General features: G+C 37.0%; 2 protein-coding genes and 1 long non-coding RNA gene across 3 annotated transcripts; 2 read left to right on the top strand and 1 right to left on the bottom strand.

The window, feature by feature from the left end:
• Positions 1 to 2452: 2452 nt before the first annotated feature.
• LOC132103406 (GATOR complex protein MIOS) lies at positions 2453 to 12544 on the top strand. The gene is made up of 11 exons (XM_059508487.1): positions 2453 to 2584; positions 3601 to 4937; positions 5528 to 5626; positions 5790 to 6044; positions 7339 to 7508; positions 7618 to 7683; positions 7766 to 7924; positions 10094 to 10246; positions 10916 to 11120; positions 11217 to 11346; positions 11690 to 12544. The coding sequence occupies exons 2-11, from the start codon at positions 3632 to 3634 to the stop codon at positions 11778 to 11780; spliced, it is 2634 nt and encodes an 877-aa protein (XP_059364470.1). The 5' UTR covers positions 2453 to 2584; positions 3601 to 3631; the 3' UTR covers positions 11781 to 12544.
• Positions 12545 to 13699: 1155 nt separating this feature from the next.
• Positions 13700 to 25067, top strand: LOC132103412 (glucocorticoid-induced transcript 1 protein-like). The gene is made up of 8 exons (XM_059508492.1): positions 13700 to 14125; positions 18104 to 18225; positions 21582 to 21668; positions 21940 to 22020; positions 23109 to 23249; positions 23344 to 23467; positions 23560 to 23680; positions 24493 to 25067. The coding sequence occupies exons 1-8, from the start codon at positions 13843 to 13845 to the stop codon at positions 24761 to 24763; spliced, it is 1230 nt and encodes a 409-aa protein (XP_059364475.1). The 5' UTR covers positions 13700 to 13842; the 3' UTR covers positions 24764 to 25067.
• Positions 25068 to 25224: 157 nt separating this feature from the next.
• LOC132103413 (uncharacterized) lies at positions 25225 to 25964 on the bottom strand. Its single transcript, XR_009423380.1, has 3 exons — positions 25904 to 25964; positions 25602 to 25781; positions 25225 to 25309 (listed from the first exon to the last, which is right to left on the bottom strand). It is a non-coding gene; the product is annotated as an uncharacterized LOC132103413 (long non-coding RNA).
• Between the last annotated feature and the right edge of the window lie 118 nt (positions 25965 to 26082).

Genomic DNA, 26082 nt, shown 5'->3' with positions numbered 1-26082 from the left:
TATCCCTCTCTCCAGCATTTCCACTTCTGTGCTTCTCACAGAAAATGGAGGAATTGGTGTATGCTGGGACTAAACTCTCACACTCATTTGCCGCAAACCCCTAGATATCAACAAAAAAAAAGCTTGTGGACCCTGCTTCTGCGAGAGCTCTCCGACCACTGCCACAACACCAGGGCCCAAACCTTCCATTTGCTGTACGTGAACCAAAAACAACTGATAGTAGCTCCCACTGATATGTGTCGGGTCCCCGCTTTAATAGCCTCAACATTCACAAATGTTTACAGAACAAGTGGGAACCCAGTGTGCCTGTAGAAAGTCTAAGGCCTTCTCAAGCCTTAGATCAGTTAATCAGCTGAACAAATACTTAAACTCAAATGGATACCTGGACAATTTTCAATCTGGTTTCCAACTGCATCACAGCACAGAGACAGCACTCATTAAGATAATAAATGATATTTGCTTAAATTCTGACTCTGGCAAAATATCAGTGCTGGTATTGCTAGATCTCAGTACTGCGTTTGACACTGTCGATCATAACATACTACTAGAGAGACTGGAAAACTGGGTGGGGCTTTCTGGGATGGTACACAAATGGTTCAGTTCATACTTTGAAGGGAGAGGGTATTATGTGAGTATAGGAGAGCATAAGTGGACGTCCATGACATGCGGAGTCCCACAAGGCTTGATTCTTGCACAGCTATTGTTTAGCCTATATATGCTCCCACTAAGTCAAATAATGAGAAAGAACCAAATTGCCTATCACAGCTATGCTGATGATACCCAGATTTACCTAGCTTTATCTCCAAATGACTACAGCCCCATTGACTCCCTCTGCCAATGTACTGATGAAATTAATAGTTGGATGTGCCATAACTTTCTTCAGTTAAACAAGGGAAAAACTGAGGTCATTGCATTTGGAAACAAATATTAAGTTTTCAAGGTGAATGCATACCTTGACTCTAGGGGTCAAACAACTAAAAATCAAGTCAGGAATCTTGGTGTGATTCTGGAGAGTTTAGTTTCAGTAGTCATGTCAAAGCAGTAACTAAATGTGTGTCAACTAATGTGGCGCACTTGGCCAAGGCACTGGTCCCGAACCTGAGAAGTCGTGGGTTTGAATCCAGGGTGGGTAGGTTGACCTGATGTACATTCCAAGGGAATTGTGGCCTAATGGTTAGAAAGTTGGACTTGCAATTGAAAGGTTGTGAGTTCGAGTCTCGGGTCGGCAGGAATTGTAGGTGGGGGGAGTGCATGTACAGTTCTATCTCCACCTTCAATACCGTGACTTAGGTGCCCTTGAGCAAGGCACTGAACCCCCAACTGCTCCCTGGGTGCTGCAGCATAAATGGCTGCCCACTGCTCTGGGTGTGTGTTCACTGCTCTGTGTGTGTGCACTTTGGATGGGTTAAATGCAGAGCATGAATTCTGAGTATGGGTCACCATACATGGCTGAATGTCATGTCACTTTTTTAAATCAGCATTTTATCATCTAAAAACATTGCAAGAATTAGATGTTTTGTTTCCAGTCAAGACATGGAGAAACTTGTTCATGCCTTTATCACCAACAGGGTGGACTATTGTAATGGTCTCCTCACCGGCCATCCCAAGAAAACCATTAGACAGCTGCAGCTCATCCAGAACGCTGCTGCCAGAATTCTCACTAGAACCAGAAAACCTGAGCATATCACACCAGTCCTCAGGTCCTTACACTGGTTTCCAGTTTAATTTAGGATTGATTTTAAAGTACTTTTATTGTTTATAAACCACTCGATGACCTAGGACCAAAATACATAGCAGATATGTTCACTGAATATAAACCTAACAGACCACTCAGATCACTAGGATCGAGTCAGTAATACCAAGGGTTCACACAAAACAAGGGGAATTTTCTTTTAGTTATTATGCCGCCTGTAGTTGGAACCAGCTTCCAGAAGAGATCAGATGTGCTAAAACATTAGCCACTTTTAAATCTAGACTCAAAACTCATCTGTTTAGCTGTGCATTTATTGAATGAGCATTGTGCGATGTCCGAACTGATTGCACTCTATTTTAAGTATTCGCTGTATTTTATGTCAAATCTTTTTCTATTTTTTACTGTTTCAAATTCATTTTAAATATAACAAATGTAAATCATTTTCAGAGTTTTTAAATTGCTTGTTTTAATTTTGTGATTATTTTTCTTCATGATTATTTTACTTTCTTTTATGTAAAGCACTTTGAATTAGCATTGTGTACGAAATGTGCTATATAAATAAACTTGCCTTGCCTAATTTAGACGTGTAATATTTTTGAGTTTGACTTTTTATGACATAAGATTTACCAGATGTTTATTTGTGTGGCGAAAAATTGGCTTCTATTTCACACGTTTGATTTTTATAGATTAATTTATTTATCTTATGTTTTTACCCGGAAGACTTGTACGAGATGTACGAATATAATCCCCGTTCCTCTTTGCTCGTCGACGTCTATGATTGGACTAAGTGGGACTTTTATTTTGTGAGTTTCTGTCACATTGTGTTTACAATCGGCATTGCTTCCGACTTCACGCTACCCAAACAAACTTCAGCATGTTTGCACGTCGAATGTGAGTTTATATTAATCAGACGTTCATGATCACATCTGCCATTTATTTATATTTTAAAGCATGGTTTATTCTGTGTCTTCATAAAGTGACTGGCGTCTGTCATCACCTGTTTCCGGTTTAGAAAAGGTTGTTATGGTTAGTTTAGCTATAGCTAACCGGCTAACCCACTTATTAAAATCAAGTCATAAGAACTTTTGCACACATTTGCACTCTTTACTTCTTTAGGAAAAAGCTGTTTTATTTTCCTCTTCAGTTATTTAAAATATTTACATCTTTACACTGGGGTGATAGAGTCATGAGGCGTAGAATGGATCTTATTAATGATTTTATTATATGTAACGTTACTGTTTATTTCAACACATTAAACACATTATGGCTTTAGTTTTAACAGTCAACCTGGATTTTTTAACTTTGGTCATGTCTTGGTAACATTTGTTTTGTTCATTACCTTTAAATTCATGTGCATCTTTAATGTTGTTTGTTTTAACCATCTGATGTATGTATTATGAAATCATGAAGGGAAAATAAATCTTTGTGTGTATATACTGTGTGTGTATATATATATGTATATATATATATATATATATATATATATATATATATATATATATATAAATAAAAGAATACAACCGTTCCACAAATAATAATAACAACAATACAATTAATAGATAGATTAAATGTAAATTATTATTATTATACTATTTTTTATTATTTATTATATAAACAAAAGCCATATAATAAATGAAAAAAATATCAGAATTCTTAATACTTAAAAATTCTTAAAATAATAAACAAATAATAATTATTTTATTATTGGTAATAATAATTCTATGACTTTCGATTACAAAACAATTTTTTTTTAATGAATTAATGATATCATTATATTATGATGTAGAATATACACTCACACACATATATAGTATGTAATATGTATATAAATATATGAATTCATCCAAGTATTGCTGATAGGTAAGATGTATAAGTGCTCTATAAATAAGACTCTTTATCATTCACAGGTATCTGCACTGAAGAAACCACTGTGCTGTCATGTCGAGCGGCTATAAACCAGATATCCTGTGGTCTCCCCATCACGCAGACCGCTATGTGATCTGCGACACTGAACTCAGTCTGTATCGGATCGGACCTGCAGGAAGCCCAGAGACTAAAGCCGGCACCCTTCCGCTCTCAGAGGAGACCGCGGCTACGCTGCTGGCCATCAACTCTGACACCCCGTATATGAAATGTGTGGCTTGGTATCCCAAACATGAGCCTGAGTGTTTGCTGGCTGTGGGACAGGCCAACGGCCGAGTCGTCCTGACCAGTCTGGGACAGAGCCACAACTCCAAATGTAAGGAGCTGGTGGGTAAAGAGTTTGTACCCAAGCACGCCCGGCAATGCAACACACTTGCATGGAACCCAGTGGACAGTAACTGGCTAGCGGCTGGTTTGGACAAACACCGGGCTGATTTTTCCGTTCTCATATGGGACATAAGTAGTAAGTTTTCTCCTGAGGCGGTTCCAGCTGAGAAGGCCCGTCTGTCTGGAGATGTGGACTCTGGGTTGTTGGTGACCAAACCGCTGTACGAGCTTGGTCAGAACGATGCATGTCTTTCTCTTTGTTGGCTCCCTCGCGATCATCAAAAGTTACTCCTGGCTGGGATGCATCGAAATCTGGCCATCTTTGACCTCCGCAACACCAGCCAGAAGACGTTTGTGAACACCAAAGCCATCCAGGGTGTAACGGTGGATCCTCATTTTCCCGATCGCGTTGCGTCCTTCTTCGAAGGCCAGGTGGCCATCTGGGATTTACGGAAATTCGAAAAGCCGGTCTTTACTTTGACCGAGCAGCCCAAACCTTTGACTAAAGTGGCGTGGTGTCCAACACGCATGGGCCTGCTGGCCACGCTCACGCGGGACAGCAACATCATCCGGCTGTACGACATGCAGCACACGCCCATGCCGTTCGGTGATGAGGTGGAGCCCACCATCATTGAGCGCAGCGTCCAGCCCTGCAGCGAGAGCATCATCAGCAGCTTCGCCTGGCATCCATCTGCCCAGAACCGCATGGTGGTGGTGTCGCCCAACCGGGTCATGAACGACTTCACGGTCTTCGAGCGCATATCGCTGGCCTGGAGCTCCACCACCTCACTGATGTGGGCGTGTGGGCGGCACCTGTACGAGTGCACGGAGGATGCCGGTCAGGGGGCGGCCGCTGCTGAGAAGGACATCGCCACTAAGATGAGGGAGCGAGCGCAGTCCCATTACGGCCATGACACCGTCCAGGTGTGGAGGAACCATGTGCTGGCCGGAGGAGACGACCCGCAGCTGAGGTCGCTCTGGTACACGCTCCATTATATCCTTCACTGCAGGAGATGATTGAACCTTTCAAAGCATATAGGGTCAAAGTTATTGTTGAATGTTTACCTAAAAAAATAACTATTTCTGTTGTTACAGGATGTTTTGCAATTTACTTGACTCATAGATAAAATATATTACATTATTAATTTTATTTATTATTAATATTTTATTTATATATATATATATATATATATATATATATATATATAAAATCATTATTATAAATTATAATATGTATTATATCGAATTATTATTTGTATATAATAATAATAATAATAATAATTGTAGTAGTTGTAGTAATATGTGGTTTATTTTATTATTTATATGACATATATAAAATGTTTGAATAGACAATAATAATGTACTTTATACATATATACATACATACTGTAATTTCACTTGAAACTAGACATTATTAAACATCAAGAAATGCATTTTAACAACTAAATTAACATGAAATTCTTTTGAGAAATTTGAGCATTGTTGGTGAATCCCTGGATTGATTGGTTCATTTGTGTTGTCATATTCTTGTCTATATGGTGTTGTTTCTGTTTGATATCTGTATATTTCCTATGCAAGTTTTACTTATGAAGCAGTACACTGAAAATTTGGAGCAGAAGCAACAGAGCAATAAACAGTCGCTCATTTACTCAGGCATCAAAAACATCGTCAAGTCCAGCTCTGGTAAGTGCCAACAACACAACATTTGATCACGTTTTCTGTGAACATTATTCTGTATTATTGCTCTGCACAGTAAAAGTATTTCTCATAGACATCTGCTATAATCCTCCGTCAGCCTCATGGTTTCAGTCATTGGTGGCCCTCTAAAGAAATCTCATTCTCTCAGGCACTACAGAGACCCGGCGCTGCTGGTCAGGTTCAGACAGACAGACCGATGTACCGCGGTACCACAGCGAGGAGCGCAGTCTGGCCCTGCAGCTGTGTGGCTGGATCAGTCGAGGGCCCGACATTGATGTGGAGCCCTTCCTGAAGTCTCTGGAGCAGGAGGGCGAGTGGGAGAGAGCCGCTGCTGTCGCTCTCTTTAACCTGGACATCCGACGAGCCATTCAGATCCTTAACAAAGGAGCTTCAGCAGAGAAAGGTACAGGACTGGACTGGAGGAACATTGTACTGCCAATGACAGTGACTAGAAAACTCACAATCTCACAAAACCTGTCAAGAACTGGCCCTTGTCTTTTCTTACCCTGAAATCTAAAGGGAAAAAAGGAATGGTATTATTTATTATTTATTATTTCTGTATAAAGTAAGCATTTTCCTCGATAGCACTAGCAGAAAACAAAATAATGCAATAAAATCAAATATATATAAAACATCTTATGCATATATAAAACTATATATATATATATAAAACATCTCAGTGTTGCTTCTAGATCTGATTCTAGTTTTTGTTAATATTTTGCGTTTATTTTTATATTTTTTCACTTTAATTTTAGTAAAAGTTTGAATAATTTTTATCAGTAGTAGTTTTGTGAATGTCCATATAGTGTTTATTATTTTTTATTCATTTGTTTGTTTCTTTGTTTTTTAAATTCAGCTTTAAACATAAATGTAATGTAAATGTAAATTTAATTTTTTCTTTCATTAATTTGGATAGAAATGTTACCTGGACATGTAAATGCCATTTTAAAAACTTGCCTCTGTTGGCTGATAATGATATATAATTTATCTTTATTAGGGAGTCCTTTAAATTGGAGATATCATCTGAACAATTTTGAATAGCTTGTTTATATAGAGAGACTGATGTTCATGTTCCCCTAGGGGCTTTACAGGAAGTCCTGTCCTCTCTGAACATTTGGATGAATGTTAGAAGGACTGTGTGAAATCCAGGCAAGACAGAAACACGACATTGACTGCCTGTTTGCAATCAAAATGGTCCTTTATATACTGACAAAATGACAAAAGCATGGCTTACGTTACACAATGATAGCTGTTTAATATTAAAAGCCCTAAAGCTGCAGATGCATACGGCATATGGGGCTGTATGTTTATTATTCATAATTGCCCGTTGTTTGGGCTTAAAGCACAATTAGATTTGGGTTTGGAAAAAAAGATCTTATCTTTTATAATCTTTACAAGGGGTGTAGGTTTTTTCTACACCTACTGCCATAAGGCTTTTGTCTTTGCATTGTGTTTTGTTTGCACTCATCCAAATGGCATACATTGTTGTTTCTTCCTTAGAACACAGAAGTTCCACACAGTTCTTTTACACACATACATACATACATATACACACACACACACACATACACACACACATATATATATATATATATATATATATATATATATATTAACATTTTTGTTAATTATATTAACCTTGATGTTGTAAAAGGACTAATGCATCTTGTTTTCGGTTTCCTTGATGTTGTGCTCAGGTGATCTGAACCTGAACGTGGTGGCCATGGCTCTGTCGGGCTACACTGATGAGAAGAACTCCCTGTGGAGAGAAATGTGCAGCTCTCTCAGACTCCAGCTGAAGAAGCCGCACCTCTGTATCATGTTTGCCTTCCTCACCAGTGAACCTGGCACCTTTGATGCGGTCCTGGTATGTTTATAAAATGTATTGTGCTTAAATGAATATTCAGGGTACAATATGCAATTGTAATTAATGTTTATTCAAGTTCTTTAATAAAAAGCGTGTTTTGTGTTTCCAGTATGAGAGTCGTGTGGCTGTCAGGGACAGGGTGGCATTTGCATGTATGTTTCTAAATGACGCTCAGGTAAGATCCGCTCATCCCTGAGTTTAGCCAGGTCTCATTCATGTGCACTGATATAACATACTGTCATTTTTCCTTCCTTAAGTTGCCTCGTTACATAGACAAGCTGACCTATGAGATGAAGGAGGCTGGTAATCTGGAGGGCATCCTGCTGACAGGACTGACGAAAGATGGAGTAGATCTGATGGAGAGTTATGTAGACCGAACCGGAGACGTGCAGACGGCCAGTTTCTGCATGCTCAAAGTAAGTGAATGTCCAGAAACGGAACAAAACATCATAAAGACAGATACATAAGAGAATGGATGAATGTTTGGGGTCAGTTTCAGTTTTTTATGTTGTTGAAAGAAGTACAAAATATAGTAAAAACTGTATTATTGTGAAATATTATTACAGTTTAAAATAACTGTTTTCTATTTGAATGTATTTTAAAATATAATTTATTCCTTTGATGCAAAGCATCATTACTCCACTACTCAAGATACATGTCTTATTATAATCAGTGGTTAAAACAATTGTGGTGCTTGATATTTTTGTGGAAACCATGATACGTTTTTAGGATTCTTTGATAAATAGACATTTCAAAAGAACACTTGTTTGAAATAGATAATGTAATTTCTGTCACCTTTGATCAATTTAATGCATGGTTGCTGAAAAAAAGCATCAGAATCAGATCAGAATCAGAATTAGCTTTATTCGCCAGGTGTGCGCAAACACACGAGGAATATGTTTTTGTTTTTTTTAAGGTGCTCCTTTCAATTTCTGTCAGAGAAATCTTACCCTAAACTTGTGAACATTAGTGTATATTACAGAATCAGTACAAAGGAAAATGCAAACCAATGAAGATGTTCATTAGATCAGTGGTTCCCAAACTTTTCCATTCCACGACCCACCTAGACAAGTGTAATATATTTCACGACCCACCAAAATATTAAAAAAAAAAAAAAAACAACGAGTGAAATTACTTTAAACCTAATCTTACTTAAAATTTTTATGACAGAAATTAAGTATTTAAGAAAAATAACCATTTTATTTTAGAGTACAACTGAAAATTTCACTACAAATTTACAAGTTTTAATTTTTGTTTACTGGCGTTAAAATATGTAGTGTCCATAAAAACGTGAAGCAGGCTCACTCCAGTGAAGTGTGATCTGCGCTGCTGTGTTTTGTTGCATTCATGATCCTTCCGTGTGTGTCGGCGAGAACGGAGCACAATCCAACACTTTTTTAGAAAAGCATAAGAAGCAAAGCAGAACTATCTAAAACAGTTTGGAGATTAAAATAATTGTGAAATAGGTAAAAAAAGACCGATTGAACCTTTTAATGACATTGCTCTGAGACCTTCAAAACACGCAACGCACACGGACTTAATTGCAATTTGAAAATCACACTAAGGATATTGCAGTTCATTATTAATGTTGGTGGGCTATATCGTTGTGATGAGTGGGTTCCCAGTTCCCGCCTCCTTCTTCCTGTGATTGTGAAGATTTTAATGTTTTACACTGGTGCCGAAGCCAGGGAGGAAGGAGGGGCGCGCTGCCGAAGATCCTTCGCCGCTGGGGTGAATCCGCAGTGCCATCGAGCAGGGCGAAGGAGTCTGCCGCCGAGGGTGCTCGATGTGGTGGGCTGGAGTGAGTTGCCGGGGGGGGGGGGGGGCGAACTCACTCCAGCCCACCGCCTCGATGACTCCTTCGTGGAAAGAGGTGGGAACCGGCGGACAATCAAACAAAGTTTTAATAACCAAATAAACACAAAACAGCGCGACAGCCCCTCTCGGATGACTGCCGTGCACAAATAAAAAACAAACACAAAATAAAACCCAGGCCTGGTCCTCTCTCGTCCTTCACTGTCATCGCTCCTCTTTTGTATCTTTCCGATCTCCTCCGTGGTTCTTGAGACCGGTGAGTGTTGCTCATTTCCCAATCACTCCACCGGCCTAGCTCTGTTCCCATGGCACTAGGCCCCGCCCCACTCGTCACATTCGTGCAGCCCTAGACTGAACTGTGTTAGTGTCTGTGTGTCATTGAAACGCAAAATTAGCTGCAGCCAAGTGACTTTGTGCGACCCACCTTGTTCCATTCCGTGACCCACGAGTGGGTCGCGACCCACAGTTTGAAAACCCCTGCATTAGATGGATGGATAGGACGGATCTAATGTTTGTACAGTTACATTTGTGTATTTAGCAGGTGCTTTTATCCAAAGCGACTTACAAAAGATGAGCAAAAGCAATTAGTCAAAGAGCCAACATATTATACAATGACAGATTTGTTAGACAACTAGATTAGAAAAGAAAACTAGAAAACTGAGAAGAAATAGAAGTTTGACTGTGTGTTGTTAAACCAGGAAATTCATGTCTGCCTACAATTTCCAGATGAGTGGGTTAAATGTTGATTTGTGTGCTGTTTGTTGTGGCAGGGCTCCCCAGGAGAGGTGCTGAAGGACCCTCGGGTGCAGTGCTGGATCGAGAACTATCGCAACCTGTTGGATGCCTGGAGGTTTTGGCATAAACGGGCTGAATTCGACATTCATAGGAGCAAACTGGATCCCAGCTCAAAACCACTTCCACAGGCTAGAATCAAGTTTCTTTCTGACAGTTGTTAATCTTTGCATGCATGATATTATCACTGATGAATTTATATCGGTCAGTATTAGTGATTAAAAAAAATAACATATCGATCTGATTGGGCCAATGTTTTATGAAACATTGACCCTATCAGATTGATAATTAACAAAAAAAAATCACTATATATAGCTAGCTGTGTATGATGTATGTGTACTGTAGGTATAGAAAAATCACCCTCATTAAAATAATCACATTTTGTTGCTTTGCAGCCTGAAATGAAAACTTTGTTTGTTTGTTTTATCCAGTTGCATTTACTCAGTGAAACATAAAACTTTATCAATTGATTTTTTTTTTTTTTTTTTGACATGTTGGTGTTATATCTTTCACTTGGATGTTATAAGTTGAGTAAATACAGCTGGATAAAACAAAGACTAGATTCTTAACTAGATACTGTAGCAGTATTTTAGTGATTTATAATATTGTTTATGAGTATAGACATAAAAATACTTATCGGTGCATCCCTAGCTTTGATATTTATTAAATATATATATATCCTGATTTAAATATATTTTTTTGTTCCATACTTAATCTTACATTTTGTCTTTACGTCTGTTGGTTAATTCAGATTTTTTTATTCTTTTTTATTTAAATTCCTGTACATATGTTCTGCGCAGGTGTTTGTTAGCTGTAATTTCTGTGGAAAGTCTATATCATACAGCTGCTCGGCGATACCACATCAGGGCCGTGGATTCAGTCAGTACGGGGTCAGCGGTTCACCCACCAAGTCAAAGGTCACCAGTTGCCCTGGCTGTCGTAAACCACTTCCACGCTGTGCCCTCTGCTTAATGAACATGGGTACCCCTGTGTCCAGCTCCCCAGGTAACAGACAGATCATTTCAAGTTCTTCTTGAATTATGATACCATAATGGAAACATGTTCAGTTCACTGTGAGATTCATGTGGTCCATCCTATCAGGCACAGGAAAAGCAGATGAGAAAGCCGATCTCACACGAGACAAAAAACTTGCTCAGTTTAATAACTGGTTCACCTGGTGCCACAACTGCCGGCATGGTGGTCACGCGGGTCACATGCTCAGCTGGTTTAGGTAAGAGTCATATTCACCCATATTGTGCCATTTATTCCATGACCTTATAATACAAATACACTACTGTTCAAAAGTTTTTTTTATTTTTATTTTTTTTAAAGAAATTATTAAAAGGATGCATTAAATTGATCAGAAGTGACCGTAAAGATATTTATAATGTTACAAAAGATAACGATTAAAAAAAATGCTGTTCTTATTCATCAGCGAATCATGAAAAAAAAAGCATAATTAGTATGCATTAATAAATCATTAAAGACATCTTTCAAATACATTCAATTTTGAACTGTGGTTTATAGCATTAAGCATAACATTTTCCGTGCCATTATATTGTCTTTCCTTCCAGAGATCACAGTGAGTGTCCCGTGTCGGCCTGCACCTGTAAATGCATGCAGCTGGACACCACAGGCAACCTGGTGCCTTCTGATAGTGCATAAAGGCCTTTCTGCCTTTGTTTTCCAACTTGCACACCTCACTGGTATTGAAGTTGACAACAGGTGTTCTGTTGTCACAGGAACTAAAGCAGTTTGTTAGGATTATGTTATCCATGATTAAGTTACCTACGCATGGGCAGTTGTGTGTCCTGAGAAGAGAAAGAATCCATGTGAATGTCTGACCTATGCATTTTAATATGAACTTTAGAGACAGGGAAAGAGATACCACAGTAATTTCAACCGGAGGAGTTTGAATGCATGTCATGAAATTTTTGTTTATATCTTAGAAAGTGTTTTCACATGGTCCATAAATACTTCAACTACTTTCCTCTGAGTTAAGCGATTCATATTGTGTTATTATTCTGTATTTATTGCATATTACTCAATACCACACTGAACCTCAGTCAGCTGGTGAAAATTGAATATTTCAGAGATCTACAATAGTCAAATGGTCTTCACTGGAAAGTGCTAAAATGTCTTTTCAATTTGTTTTAAAAATTGCTTTTAACAAATAACAGTGATTTTTGCAGATTTTCGTTGTTTAAAATATGTAGGTTTAACATTAGTTCTGAATAAGTGTTTAAGTGCATTTTTGGATCCAAAGGTAATGCTGTTTTGTAGTGCTTACCGTAATTTATAGCACAATCAATGCAATTTAACATCCTAATTAATTAAATGATTGTGTCTGTATTTTTTTTTTTGAAAAGCAAAGCGAACTTCCATTGAGCACTAATGTTATTAATGTTATTAAAACATTTTTTGAAGGAGTTTTGAATGCAGCATTTTCTTTTCCCCTTTACGCAACCAAATAATGAGACATTTTGTTTGCTTCAATGAGATTAATGCAGATTTTCAGTTTAGTCTACCATGGTGAAGATATGCAATAGCATCTTTACTTACTGCAAAAAAAAAAAAAAAAAAAAGTATGACCAGTCATAGTTCGCCCAGAAAAGCCAATTTTGGAGCTTTAGGACCTTACAAGGTGTGTGTGTGTGTGTGTGTGTGTTGGGACATTTTCATGACAATAAAGCCACTGAATTTGTAGTGCTAAGTACAGAAAGACAATTAGCATTTTCGAGACATGGGACTCATTTCCCATTCGAGACATGGGGCACATTTCTGTTGTTTTTGTGCATAGCTTTTTTTTGGGATTCACTACAAGTAATATATTATCATAAAATATGGTCTGTGGTTATCATTACTTGTCGAGACTTTCACATTCTGTTCTGCAACAGAAATTGCAGTCATACCCCCAATATACATTTGAGCTATGGCTGTATATTATAATGTAGAACAAAACAACAAGAAATTCCTGAGGGAACCCATGACAACAGTCTTGCCTTGGAGAATTTGGGTGGAAAATGTGCTTTGTCATGAGAACTAATAGCATTTTGCTATAAGTGGCTTTAAACTGAGCTTCAGGCCCAATGCCATTTTGAGTCTGAACACGAACACGAATGAGGAAGATGGGAAGGTGTTTGGTTAATAATCACTTTAATGTTGGCCTGTTTCTCACACAATTTACATACAGCAATTTCCTTCTTGTATAGACAACTTTCATGATGTATTTGCCATTTTTAGCGCTCAACTGATGGTAATCACTATGTTTGGAAAGGCATGAACTTTTTTTTTTTTTTTACTATTCCTTTAGGATAATTCAAGTAATGCTTTCCGGAATGTAAACAATACTCCTACACTTTCTTTGTTCAGAATATGAGACAACATAAAAACATTCCAAAGCAGTGTCTGTTTTTCACGCAAAACTAATCTCCACCCCAGCTGATAATGCAGTGATCTCATTGGCTCTTCGCTGCAAGTTGGAACGTACAAGCCAATAAGCAACGAGCAGTGCTGGTCTCTGCTCCAATCAGATTCAGCATGCCGTGCCTTCCGCCCGCCCACTGCCTTTACTGTTCACATCTGTCAGCGCAGGAGCACTGGAGAGTTTGGACCAGCGTCTGAACTTTGTGTCCACTTTGATGCAAAGTTTTACAGGGAACGACAAGCTCGTACGGTCACAATAGGTTAAGAGGAAGCGAAGGTTGATAATAGCTCGGTTTTTCGCATGAACACGTTTTCAGTTCTCGTTCTGGAGTTTATTAGTGTGTCTCGTGCGCATTTACGCATCAAGTGTAACAGTAACTCGACTCTCCAACACAATGTGTCTGCCAGTGTCCCTCTGAGATGGAGTGATCAGACGAGATCAGCTTCATTCTCCTCTTCAAGACACAGCAGAAGTCCATCAGCATCATCACTATCATCATCATCATCACATGCTGCAAATATGAAGCAGATCACTAAGCCCACCAGGATCCCATCAGAGAGTCACTTTATATCAGCAGGGAGAGGTAAGATTTTTTACTTTATAAATACATAATGCATTTTTACATTTAATCTGTTTGAACTCCAGTTTATGAGTTTGTTTGGTCTTAAACTCTTTCTATGTGATCTGTAACTCTTAATTTATCATGTGAGCTTGATTTGACTGCATCTTCAACATTGGATATTTATTGATTGGACTTTCCTTCCTAAGGTTTTATTTATTTTATGATCTGAATAATATGTGCAGTTAGGTTTAAATCACTGAAGAAGACAACATTGTTTAATTATAGTCTCTGTGTAAGTAAAATGTTGCGCAGTATTATTTGATACAGATTCACATGCAATCAACTGTTAAAGAACAGTTTGGCAGAATTGTCAGATCCTGTGCAAAGAAAATAAGAAATGATTCGAAAAAAATAAATAAATAGCTGTTATATTATATCAAAGTTAGATGCCAAACCAAACCTAGACCCACTAAGACCCAAATCCAGAACATGATTAGACCCTTAAAACCCAGATCCAGTATGATGCCACATTTCTGTAGTCATCAGAGATATCAAGACCTTGAGCTAAAGACACATACTTTGTGTGTATGTGTGTGTGTTATGTTTCTATATGTTTCTGTGAAAATAGCATTAGTTCTCTCAGTTGTTACATTTAAGGGGCATATAAGTATATTTCTTTCTTTCATTCTTTCTTTCTTTCTTTTGCATTTTAAACCATTCAACCATTAATTCAGGGTTTTTCAGAATGATACAAAATGTTTACAGCATATGAACCACAGACCACTTCAGGAACTATTTTGTGAAGTATCATATAGTTTCATTTTATTGCCCTGCTCCCTGGACTTGATTCTGATAAGTCAATAGTGGCATTCAAGATTTATATCTCATAATATTGACATAAAGCTGCATGATCAACCGTTGTCCCGGTCAATCGATTTTTTTAAACAGCTGTGCAATTTTGATCTCTATCATCAAAATCCACATTCATTTATTTGACAGGAAGTTGTGTAATAAGTAAGATATTATACAATCAGATGATCATTATCACAAAAAAAAAATCTATATTTTATTAAGCAAAACTCGTTTAATATTCAGTAATAAACGACCCAATCTACATTATTCATTATGTATCACACATTTGAACATTTCCTCAGATGACATGCATGTCTTTGATGTAGTCAAACTTGGAATAACACTCTAACATACTACTCTTCTGCAGTATGCAGTATGTATAGTGTGCACTGTATTTTCTGCATGCATGAAATTTCAGAAGAACCTTGCAAATCTGACAAATCTTCATATATTTTATCATTTTATTTCATTACAAGATTAAATATTTTTTTGATCCAAGGTGCGTTCAAGTCCTCATGGGAAGTTCATATATATGAGTTGAAAAGTCTTAATTATGACATCAGCTGCGTTCAAGTCACTTTTATCGGAGCAAGATGGCGATGCACCTTTTCTACAAAAACATTAAGCAAAGTTAAAACACTCATTTATGTGCATTGATCTTGTAAATACAATTTTTCTGATGCACCATAACTCCACACCTCTTTCTGAATTAAACATGCAACATCATGTGTCAACAATCTAGCACTCTGCTTTTGGAGACATTTATAATGGCGTTGTGTTTTACAGTATATGAACTATATAGTATATACTGCACACTATTCAGGAGTTAGTAATCTAGTATTCCATTCCTGTTCTTAAATGAGTAAACTACTATTGTCTAAACCATTCTGGCCAGGCACACTGTACCTAATAAGTCCGACAGCTCTCTATGTATCTCCCGTCCTAGTGGAGTGCCTGATGCTTGTGTAGATTTGCATTTGAAACGCTTCTCCTTCACACAAAGACCTTGCAGCTGCCTCACTGCAATCTGCAAGTGAATGTAGTGTAGCCGTCCCCCAACAAATGCATTGAGAAAAGGTGTGTGTACTGGGCTGAAAATGTTGATGGTTATCATTCAGACTGCTTCAGTGTTTTAGGCCTGTACTGTAAGCAGCCGTGCTGCAACACGTCTGATAATGAGTGTTACTTGCTGAGTTGTGTTTTTTTGGTATAATGGTGTAATACAATGAGCAGAGGGTAAACCGACAGTGCCATTTTGTTGGCTATTTTGCATAGGCTTTGACATTTTGTGTTTGCAGAGCTGCAGCAGAGAGCAAACACTCGCAGGAATTGCTCTGTGGGCTGCATGCAAGCGAGTTGTTTTGAATTTCAGCTGTTGGTGCATGTGTGTACATGTATGTGGGTTTCACTGTGAGCAGTTTCACTTTGTTTCATTTCCTCCTGTGTGTCCTCAGAGCATAACCTTAATGTGAGAACTCATTTGTATTCAATCAATAAAATCTATAAAAGTACAGTCTATTAAAAGTTTATATATATTCAAGTGCATCTCAATAAATTAGAATGTCATGGAAAAGTTCATTTCAGTAATTCAACTCAAATTGTGAAACTAGTGTATTAAATAAATTCAGTGCACACAGACTGAAGTAGTTTAAGTCTTTGGTTCTTTTAATTGTGATGATTTTGGCTCACATTTAACAAAACCCCACCAATACACTATCTCAACAAATTAGAATATGGTGACATGTCAATCAGCTAATCAACTCAAAACACCTGCAAAGGTTTCCTGAGCCTTCAAAATGGTCTCTCAGTTTGGTTCACTAGGCTACACAATCATGGGGAAGACTGCTGATCTGACAGTTGTCCAGAAGACAATCATTGACACCCTTCACAAGGAGGGTAAGCCACAAACATTCATTACCAAAGAAGCTGGCTGTTCACAGAGTGCTGTATCCAAGCATATTAACAGAAAGTTGATTGGAAGGAAAAAGTGTGGAAGAAAAAGATGCTCAACCAACCGAGAGAACCACAGCCTTATGAAGATACTCTAGCAAAGAAAAGTTATTTGAAAACCAATGTCACTGCATCCATTTACCATGAAACTTTGGAGCACTTCATGCTTCCTTCTGCTGACCAGCATTTGAAGATGCTGATTTCAATTTTCAGCAGAATTTGGCACCTGTCCACACTGCCAAAAACACCAAAAGTTGGTCAAATGACCATGGTGTTGGTGTGTTTGACTGGCCAGCAAACTCACCAGACCTGAAGCCCAGGGCTGTTGTCAAGAGGAAGATGAGAAACAAGAGACCAAAAAATGCAGATGAGCTGAAGGCCACTGTCAAAGAAACCTGGGCATCCAGACCACCTCAGCAGTCTCACAAACTGATCACCTCCATGCCACGCCGAATTGAGGCAGTAATTAAAGCAAAAGGAGCCCCTACCAAGTATTTTTAGCAGGCCATCAATTCACTAAAAATCTTTATTTTTTTATTTTTTATTGGTCTTATGAAGTATTCTAATTTGTGAATTGGTGGGTTTTTGTTAAATGTGAGCCAAAATCATCACAATTAAAAGAACCAAAGACTTAAACTACTTCAGTCTGTGTGCACTGAATTTATTTAATACACTAGTTTCGCAATTTGAGTTAAATTACTGAAATAAATGAACTTTTCCACGACATTCTAATTTACTGAGATGCACCTGTAGGTGTTCTTATTATATATTATATTATATTATTAGCATAATTATGGTAGGTGTTGTCATTCATTTCATAAGCAGTTGGATGTATTTTTGGGGTGATGGATTATTAAAAAAAATACAAAAATCCCATAAATTTGCACTGACAGAGGGACCTGAGCCATATCTAGAGATCAGACTATCATAGAGACTTGACTTAGGCCTGCAAACAAGAACGTTTTGCATGGTAAAACACTAGTCAAATTTTCTTCAGAAAATGTAAATATGATGTTTCTGTTACTTCCGTTTCCTTCATAAATACAATCTGTTTCAGTACGGTTATGACAGAGGAGGCAAAAGCTCATCAGTTTCCAGTGACACCCACCAACTTCCTCTCTGTCACTGCACTGCAGTATTTTTTCATGTCACTGTCCACTGCATACATAATAAGAATGCCTTTTCTTTTCTCATAAGCTCGATCAGCCAGTCGACAGCCGCCCTCATTGGACAAGCTGCCTGAGCAGTACCTAATTGGACAGTGGCCGCGAGAGCCGTACCAACTCCAGGCGTCCTGTATGAGTGATAAAGCCACACAGGTGAGTCAATGTCACATACAATTTGCTTCACAGTTCACATATAGTAACTCCTAAAATAATTAAATAATAATAAATACTTACAGTGTGTGAATGGCATTGCATTTGCCAAAATAATATATTAAAATATCAAAACTGCATCTGCAAGTCATTGCAAACCTTTTCTCAGAACTAACTACCCAATTCTTTTATGCTCAGTGACTTACAGAATTTACAGTACTTAGAATTTAAAATCTCCATTTTATGAAATGTTTTGCTTGAAAAGTTTTTTAAAGCAGTGACATAGATATCGGGATGTTTACAACTCAAAATCAGCTTGTAATGGCGTTTGCAACCAATTTAATTTCCATAATCAGAAATGAAATCAAACAGGATATTAAACAAGACAACAAGTTGCTTTTTCCTGTAATGAATTGATTTATTTCAAAAGTGGGCGTTGCATAACAGAACAGAGCCACGAGAGCTTTAAAATAAGAGACCAGTGACGTTAATGCAAAAGGAAATTGTTGCAGAGATAGTGCAGATGATTCAGTTTTTTATAAAAAATTACTAAGAGAATTATGTATTATTTGGAATTTGTGCATTGATGAATCAAGCAGAGACATTACACTTCAGATGGCTGAATGTCATTGCATTAGATAACAAAATTCAATTTAAATATCATTGATAATTTTCCCTGTAAAACTAACTTTTGTCATCATTTTTGCTCAGTAACTGACTTATACAAATGTTATACAAGTGTTTCACAAACACAAAGTGACCAACACTAATTTTTGAGTTTATTTCTATTGATTTAACACTAAAAACATTAATTTTTTTTAACCATCTAGATTGAAAAGTTTTCTTACGTGCTCCTTAGTTTAAAATAAAACATGCTTTGTATGCTGTTTCATTGGTATTTTAATCACATTAATTATTTAGACAATTCACACAAATGTGAACCAATTTCATTTTCTGTCAATTTTAAAAAAGTTAAAAAGGGTATTAAATTAGACAAAATGTAAGTTGTATCAATCAGGGATTGATTTATTGATCCACAGTGGATATTAACAGACTGGAAAAGGATTTATATGCATTACATTTTTTTTAATTAGGTTTTTTTTTCAGATATTAGCATTTTGGACCTTAAATAGACTTTTAAATATTAATGGGGAAGAATTAAATAGTGAAAAATATTGAGGCGTTTTCAGTACATGTAATATCTGACAATATACAGAAAGGAAAAGTAAACAAATAATGTCATTCGCTGTAGAGGATATGCCAATTATTAAAAATGAAATTTCCATTGTATCTAAAATAACGTGCACCAATAAATGATTTATAATAAGACCAAAAACCTATTTCTGTAGTATCTAAATAAACATGCACCAGTAAATGAATCACAATAACACCAGAAACCTCTTTTTGTAATATCTAAAATTACATGCACCAGTACATAAATGTCTTTTTGTGATATCTAAAATAATGTGCACCAATTAATAATTCACAATAAGACCAGAAATGTCTATTTAAATAAATACATTTGATTTCTTCTTGCTCTGAAATGTCCAAATGGAGCCAGTATACTGAAGGCCAGTTTTGCTCGTTTGCTCGAAATGGTCATCTGTCGGTAATGAAGTCTATTCTTACTGGGTTTTGTTTCCTTTATTCATTAGTATCATGAAGTCTTTGACTGCTCAGTGGTTTAGCTCCGCTGAGACCCCTCGCCTCCCCTGAAACAAAGCCGTCACAAAGGCCCGATGTTCGGTGGCAGTCTGCCGTTATAGAAAGTTTTCTCTGGTTTGTGTGGAGTAAATTCTTTCTGGAGGTGCAGCAGTTGGCACCTGTCGCTCTGTGTGTGTGTGTATGTGTGTGTGTAGGTGTGTGCACACGCCACCTAAGGCTGGAGAGCACATGGCTGTGTGTCTCTGCACCACCTGGCGCTCTCCGACAGCTCTTTGTGTGCCTGCGCTGAGCTGCCTGCAGTGAGATCCATACATATGCTAATGTCTGATCCGGCTCGCGGAGGCCTCGTGCTCCAGAGCGGCCCAGAATGTCAAAATCAGCCTGTTTCTCTCAACGTCTCTCTTCACGCCGTGGCTCTTTGTTGACAGTAGCAGCTTTTGCCATTGTTTAAAGCGCTTGGAGAATTAATGGTTGGTGTTCAAAACCTTCTGTTGGACTGTTTTCTTAGTCAACATGAAATCAGTATTGACCCTGTTTACTTCTTTACAAAGATGGCATTCTTTGTTCATTTATTCACCGTCACCGTGTGAAAAAGAACTGCATAGGTATGTTTTTATAAGCTACTTGCAGATAATATAATATTCATGAACAGGGTTTCTGCATGTCTTAAGAAGTCTTCATTCACCCTTCCATAAATCAAGGCCTTAAAACGTCTTAAATTGGAGCAGGATGTCTAAATTCTTGGCAAAATAGGAATATCTTCCTGTTTTCCAAAACAAATATCTAAACATCCTTAAATCAAGATACATTTCCTTGAGATGCAAATTGAAGATATAGTAAACCATGAAATCTTGTGTTCTGAAAGAAATGAACAGAATTAGGTGAGTTTATGCTCACCTAACCCCAAGAACAAGTATCTGTCATTGGGGTAAGAAAACTCGTTTTCCTTTTTAAATTAAGTAGATTTTTTTCTGAGCCCATTTGCAGATATTTGTTCATGTTAGGGTCAGCATTTTCTCATAAAACTTCTTATGTCATTTTTTTCCTTCTCAGGTAAATGTGTTGTGATTTAAGAATCTTTAGGCATTTGCACTGGAAAGCTTATTAAACATTGAATTAAACATTCATGTGCATACGTATCTATTATATGACATTTCAATAAAAGTTACATTAAAATATATTTTAGTTTACTTTTTTAAGTATGCAAAGATGCTCTGTATCGTTACAAACCAGTATGACTTGCTTTCTACTGTATTTTTGTTTATCCATAAAGTGAAAGCTTTTTATGGATGGCTGTTATTACATGGACTAAAACAGTTGAAACATTTATAAATATTCCTCCACCCTTCACCTTAACTTTCTCAGAAGTTTATCAGCTGGCATGCCACAAAACAGAAGACATTCAAGACGGCCTGGAAGTTCAAGTTGCAACATGACACATGCAGGTTCTGTCGAAAACATGTATCTGGAAAAGGATTGTCAATATTGTCCATCTTCTGTGGCCTTCTGGAGCTCTGGGTGTCTGTTCATCGTTGTGTCGTGGTTTTGGTCGAAGCGACACATGCTGTTTGCCAATCACTAATGTTTTGTTGTTGTTTCATGAAAAAATTCACATATATAAGGACATGACAAGTTAAAGTCAGCGTTTGCATGGTGACCCTGTTTTAACCATGTTTTAACCATGTTCATTGCAGACACCTGGCTTTTGGCCTGAGGATGGAGGAGAGGTTATCGTACACAAACGCTCGGCATCATGGGGCAGCGCTGACCATCTTACAGAGGTTTGCATGAAAAAACACACAGGAAAAGTTATTGGCTCGTTGGCACCTTTAGGAAACCTACAACATAAACATATCTTCAGAAGACTCACTGAGCGATGTTTGGTGAAACCTGTGACGTTAGATATCGCTATTAAACATAGTTAATTGTAGGTCATGTCATCTAGTGTTCAGTAGTCATCTGATGTTGGGCTGCATAGGTGGAGTTTAGATTTTGTGTCACCGTTTATTTCTTCCTTTCATCTGTTGCTAATGGTAAAAATGTGATTTCTAGATTGCAAAACTTCGTCAGCAGCTCCAGCGCAGTTTGCAGGGCAGCCACAGTATCAAGGAGAAAGAAGAAGTGACGCCCCAGGTACTTTTTTACCTTGTTTTAAGATTTGTTCTGATATGTAGCCCTATAATTACCCAAATGAAGTAAACGTAAAAAATTTTTGGGGTTTTAGAATCAGAATATTTGGTGGTTTATCATTTTGAAAAGTAGTATATATAAAAATTTGGGGTCAAATTATTTTGAAAGACATCTCTTACGCTCACCAAAGCTATAGTTATTTTAATCAAAATGTGTTAAAAAAGAAATATTGTGAAATACTACATATTAAAACTTATTTTATTTGTATATTATGTTTACAATTTTATTCATATGATGGCATTGAAAGGAATGACATTTACTCAAAAAAAACTTTTGTTACATTACATAAATGTCTTTACTGTTCATTTCTTTAAAAAAAAATAATAATAATATTGACCCCAAACTGTTAATTGATTTGTATTTAAACTATTCGTATTTAAAACATCATCAGATAAATCAGTGTTTCTTTTTTTTTAATTTAGTTTAAATTCTATTTAAAAAAAGAAAAATACAAAATATGAGAGCAGCGTTGATTTGGCCAGCTGTACCATATCACAAAAGAAAAGAAAAAAGTGAGGAAAAAACATAACATTGAAGCTTATGTTCATTACTAATTTATATTTTTGCTTAATTTGTCCATTGAAATGTAGGGGAAAAATTGTGAATTTGATTGAAAATAATTAACAAAAGTGTTTTTTTAGTCTTTTGTTTGTTTAAACATTTAATTAAATTTTTATAATATAATATAATTAATGTAAAATTGGGATATAATGCAACATTTGCTGCAACATTTTTGGCTTACGACCCTTTGATCACTTTTAATTTTTGGTTCTTCGGTATGTGTATATATATATATATATATTTGTGTGTGTATATGCACTGTGAACAATCATAGTGTATGCAAAACATCCAGTATGAAAAACCATAATGATCCTAAAAACAAGCTTCATTTTCTTTTAGCAAAATGTGATTTGTTATTTTTATCTTTTGGGGTGAAATTTGATACTGAATGTTTTTGTGAGATGAATTCATAGATTTTATAGATTCAGACTTTGACATTAATCAGTTCACTGGGGCTTTTTGTTCTCCAGCCAAAGCGACTCTCTGCTTCTTCATCTAATACGGTCCTCTCCAGACCCGTCGTGTGTCGAATGCCCAGCTATAGTGACGGTGTTAACCAGGAGCTGGAGAACGTCTTCATCTGTGAAGCCTGGGGGAGAGAGGAGGAGAAGGTACAAACACACACAAGGTTTCATTTGAACATTTCAGTAGCGTGACACTTTAAAATGGTTTTGTCATTTGTGCGTGTTTGTCCTGCTGGTCCAGGCTTTGGAGGTGCGGGACGGCGGCCGTGCTCCTGTTCCTCCTCTTCATCACACACACAGCACTGAGACGCAGATCTCCTGCAGTCCATGTTACTGCTGCTCTCCTGCTGCGGACGCTGAGAGAGGTAGCGCTCCTTCTGAAGCCTGATGTGGTGCTTCCACAGAATGTTTGCAAGGGAAGATTTGTTCAAATAAAGAGCTTGATTTGTCCTCTCAGATTACAGGTGTGGTTCACCTCTGCCTCAGTTTTCCAGCTCTCCCAAACCCAACAATAGTTACACATTTAAACGTGAGCCTCCCGAGGGCTGCGAGAAAGTCAAAGTGTTTGAAGATCTCATGTAAGTACCATTGACTGCATCACTGTAGATTTTTGATAATGATATGATTATTATTTTTTTGACTTTTAACCATATTTTTGTTGTGCACATCCAGAGATCATGCTTTGGTTTTTGTGTTTGATTGTAAAACAGCTCAGTGAGCCTTCATTTTTGATAGCATCAGTTTAACACTCAAACCACTTGAAGCATCATGCTTAAACATGTTTTTCTAGTTCCGTAGTAATGCCATGTTTGTGGACAATAACATGACTTTTCCAGGCATTTGTTATTTAAAATAAGTATTTTGTTGAGATTGCACACACAAAGAACCGTTTACTAAAGAACAGCCAAAATACTAATATACAATATTTGCAAATTGTCTAATATATATATAATTATAAATATATATATAATGTCTAATATAATTAACACACATATATATATATATATAATTAATATATATATATATATATATATATATATATATATATATATATATACACACACACACACAAACACACTGCATGGGGTGTATTTGTAGCAATAGCCAATAAAACATTGTATGGGTCAAAATTATTGATTTATCTTTTATGCCAAAAATCATTAGGATATAAAGTAAAGATCATGTTCCATGAAGATATTTTGTAAATTTCCTATAATTGATTTGGACAACTTTAATGTTAATTTTCTCAGTATTTAGATTTTTTTTGCACCCTCAGATTCCAAATATTGTCCGATCCTAATAAACCATACTTCAATGGAAAACTTATTTATTCAGCGTGCAGATGACAAGACTGGTTCTTGATCTCATAATATAATTTTTTTCTTTGTAGCACTTGTAGAACACAAGACTTTCCCATCTTCTCCTGCCCAGACAGAAACAAAGTGAACTTCACTCCGAGCGGCTCGGCCTTCTGTCCGGTGAAGCTGCTGTGTTCGTCTCTTTTCTCGTCAGATGATGCTGCTCATCCCAGTTCACTGGATACTCAAACTTCAGAACAAACGTCTGGTCCATTTACAGAGGCCACAGTTCAAAACAGCTTCCCGCTGCGGCCCGTGTCGTCTGAATGCTGCAGTATGAGGAAGTGCCTGCTGATCAGTTAGCCAATCACAGCTCAGATCTCAAACAGCTGACGTTTCTAGGGAATGTATCACTTGCTAATGGTTGTCCAAAAGGACCATTATGTTGAAATTTGCCTGTGGGTTTCATCTAATTCTGCTGGAATGCACAAATCTTTACTTAACCTTACAGCACATCCTACTAACCAGGTGAAATGCATTAGATAAGACAGATAATCAACAGGCCAACAGCCAAAAATGTGCTTCATGTCTTAACACACAACTCAGGATTCATTTCCATTAGGGCTGGATGATATAGCTAACTAATTATATTTCAATGTTTTAGTTGTTTGATGATGAAATTTCATCCCAACAGTCATTGGATTGACATGAAAAGGACTGCAAATATATGGCACATATTTTATATGCTGCCCAGCCCTAACATCCATACGTTTATTGAACCGTAAAAATGGCTTTGTGTTCTTAGTCTCTTTGATTCATGTGCCACTGTTGGATGCTCACATTAAAGTGAAATTTTTCAAGATATAATATTTGCATTCATTTCTGTGTGTTACTCCAACTATTAAACAGCTATGTACATTCTAAATAATAAAAAAGGAAAATGTACCAGTCATTTGTGTACATATTAATATAAGAATGAAAACTAATAGTCATGGAAATGTTAAGTCTTACTATAGAAATGGGAAACAGTTTTCTTTCTCCTGGGAATTACTGAAATAATTTTATTTCGAAATATTTTTAAAGGAAAGTTTTTAGTGAGTGTTATTTGCGTATATACATTATAAAAAGTATAGGCCAACTACTGGATAAAACGAAGCTGCTTTTATTCATTTCATGCCATTCAGGGTTACAGCCATATTACAAACGGAATAAACATGAGTACAACACAAAACACTGAAAATTGTAAAGACATTATTAAGTGTAGTGGGATAGGATTTATGATTATGCATATTTTACTTTTTCTAGTAAAGCACAGATAAGACCTGACCTCAGTAAAGCCTTTTGGTCCCACTGTGTGTTCTGTGAAATCACATTTACAAATCTGTATTACATTTTATTGCACTTGCACGTAACAATATGCAAGGTGAAAGTTCATTTGTAGTTTATGGGAATCAGTTTTCAAGACACACAAACACATAATCAGCACTAAGAAACACAGTTCACCAGCATATTTATAAATGCTTGCTTCATAGGACCTGGTTTGACCAAGCTGTTTTACCAATGTACCTGTTAACTGTCACCCATCCCCTCTGTGGGACGCCTACATTTACTTCACTATATTACAATCAAATCTAATCCAATCTTGACAAACTATATATCGTTGGAAAGGTCTAAGACTCCCA

This window comes from Carassius carassius, chromosome 24 (assembly GCF_963082965.1).
Source record: "Carassius carassius chromosome 24, fCarCar2.1, whole genome shotgun sequence".
NCBI lineage: Eukaryota > Metazoa > Chordata > Actinopteri > Cypriniformes > Cyprinidae > Carassius > Carassius carassius.
The sequence above is the reverse complement of the archived record's forward strand: the minus strand, read 5'-3'. Positions and strand labels throughout refer to the sequence as shown.

Coding starts and splice junctions, on each gene's coding strand:
- LOC132103412 (XM_059508492.1), top strand. CDS start 13,843: ATGAACACGTTTTCAGTTCTCGTTCTGGAGTTTATTAGTGTGTCTCGT. Junction 22,021..23,108: donor AAGAAGAAGTGACGCCCCAG/GTACTTTTTTAC, acceptor TTTGTTCTCCAG/CCAAAGCGACTCTCTGCTTC. Junction 23,681..24,492: donor AAAGTGTTTGAAGATCTCAT/GTAAGTACCATT, acceptor TTTTCTTTGTAG/CACTTGTAGAACACAAGACT.
- LOC132103406 (XM_059508487.1), top strand. CDS start 3,632: ATGTCGAGCGGCTATAAACCAGATATCCTGTGGTCTCCCCATCACGCA. Junction 4,938..5,527: donor GCTCTGGTACACGCTCCATT/ATATCCTTCACT, acceptor TGCAAGTTTTAC/TTATGAAGCAGTACACTGAA. Junction 6,045..7,338: donor AGGAGCTTCAGCAGAGAAAG/GTACAGGACTGG, acceptor TGTTGTGCTCAG/GTGATCTGAACCTGAACGTG.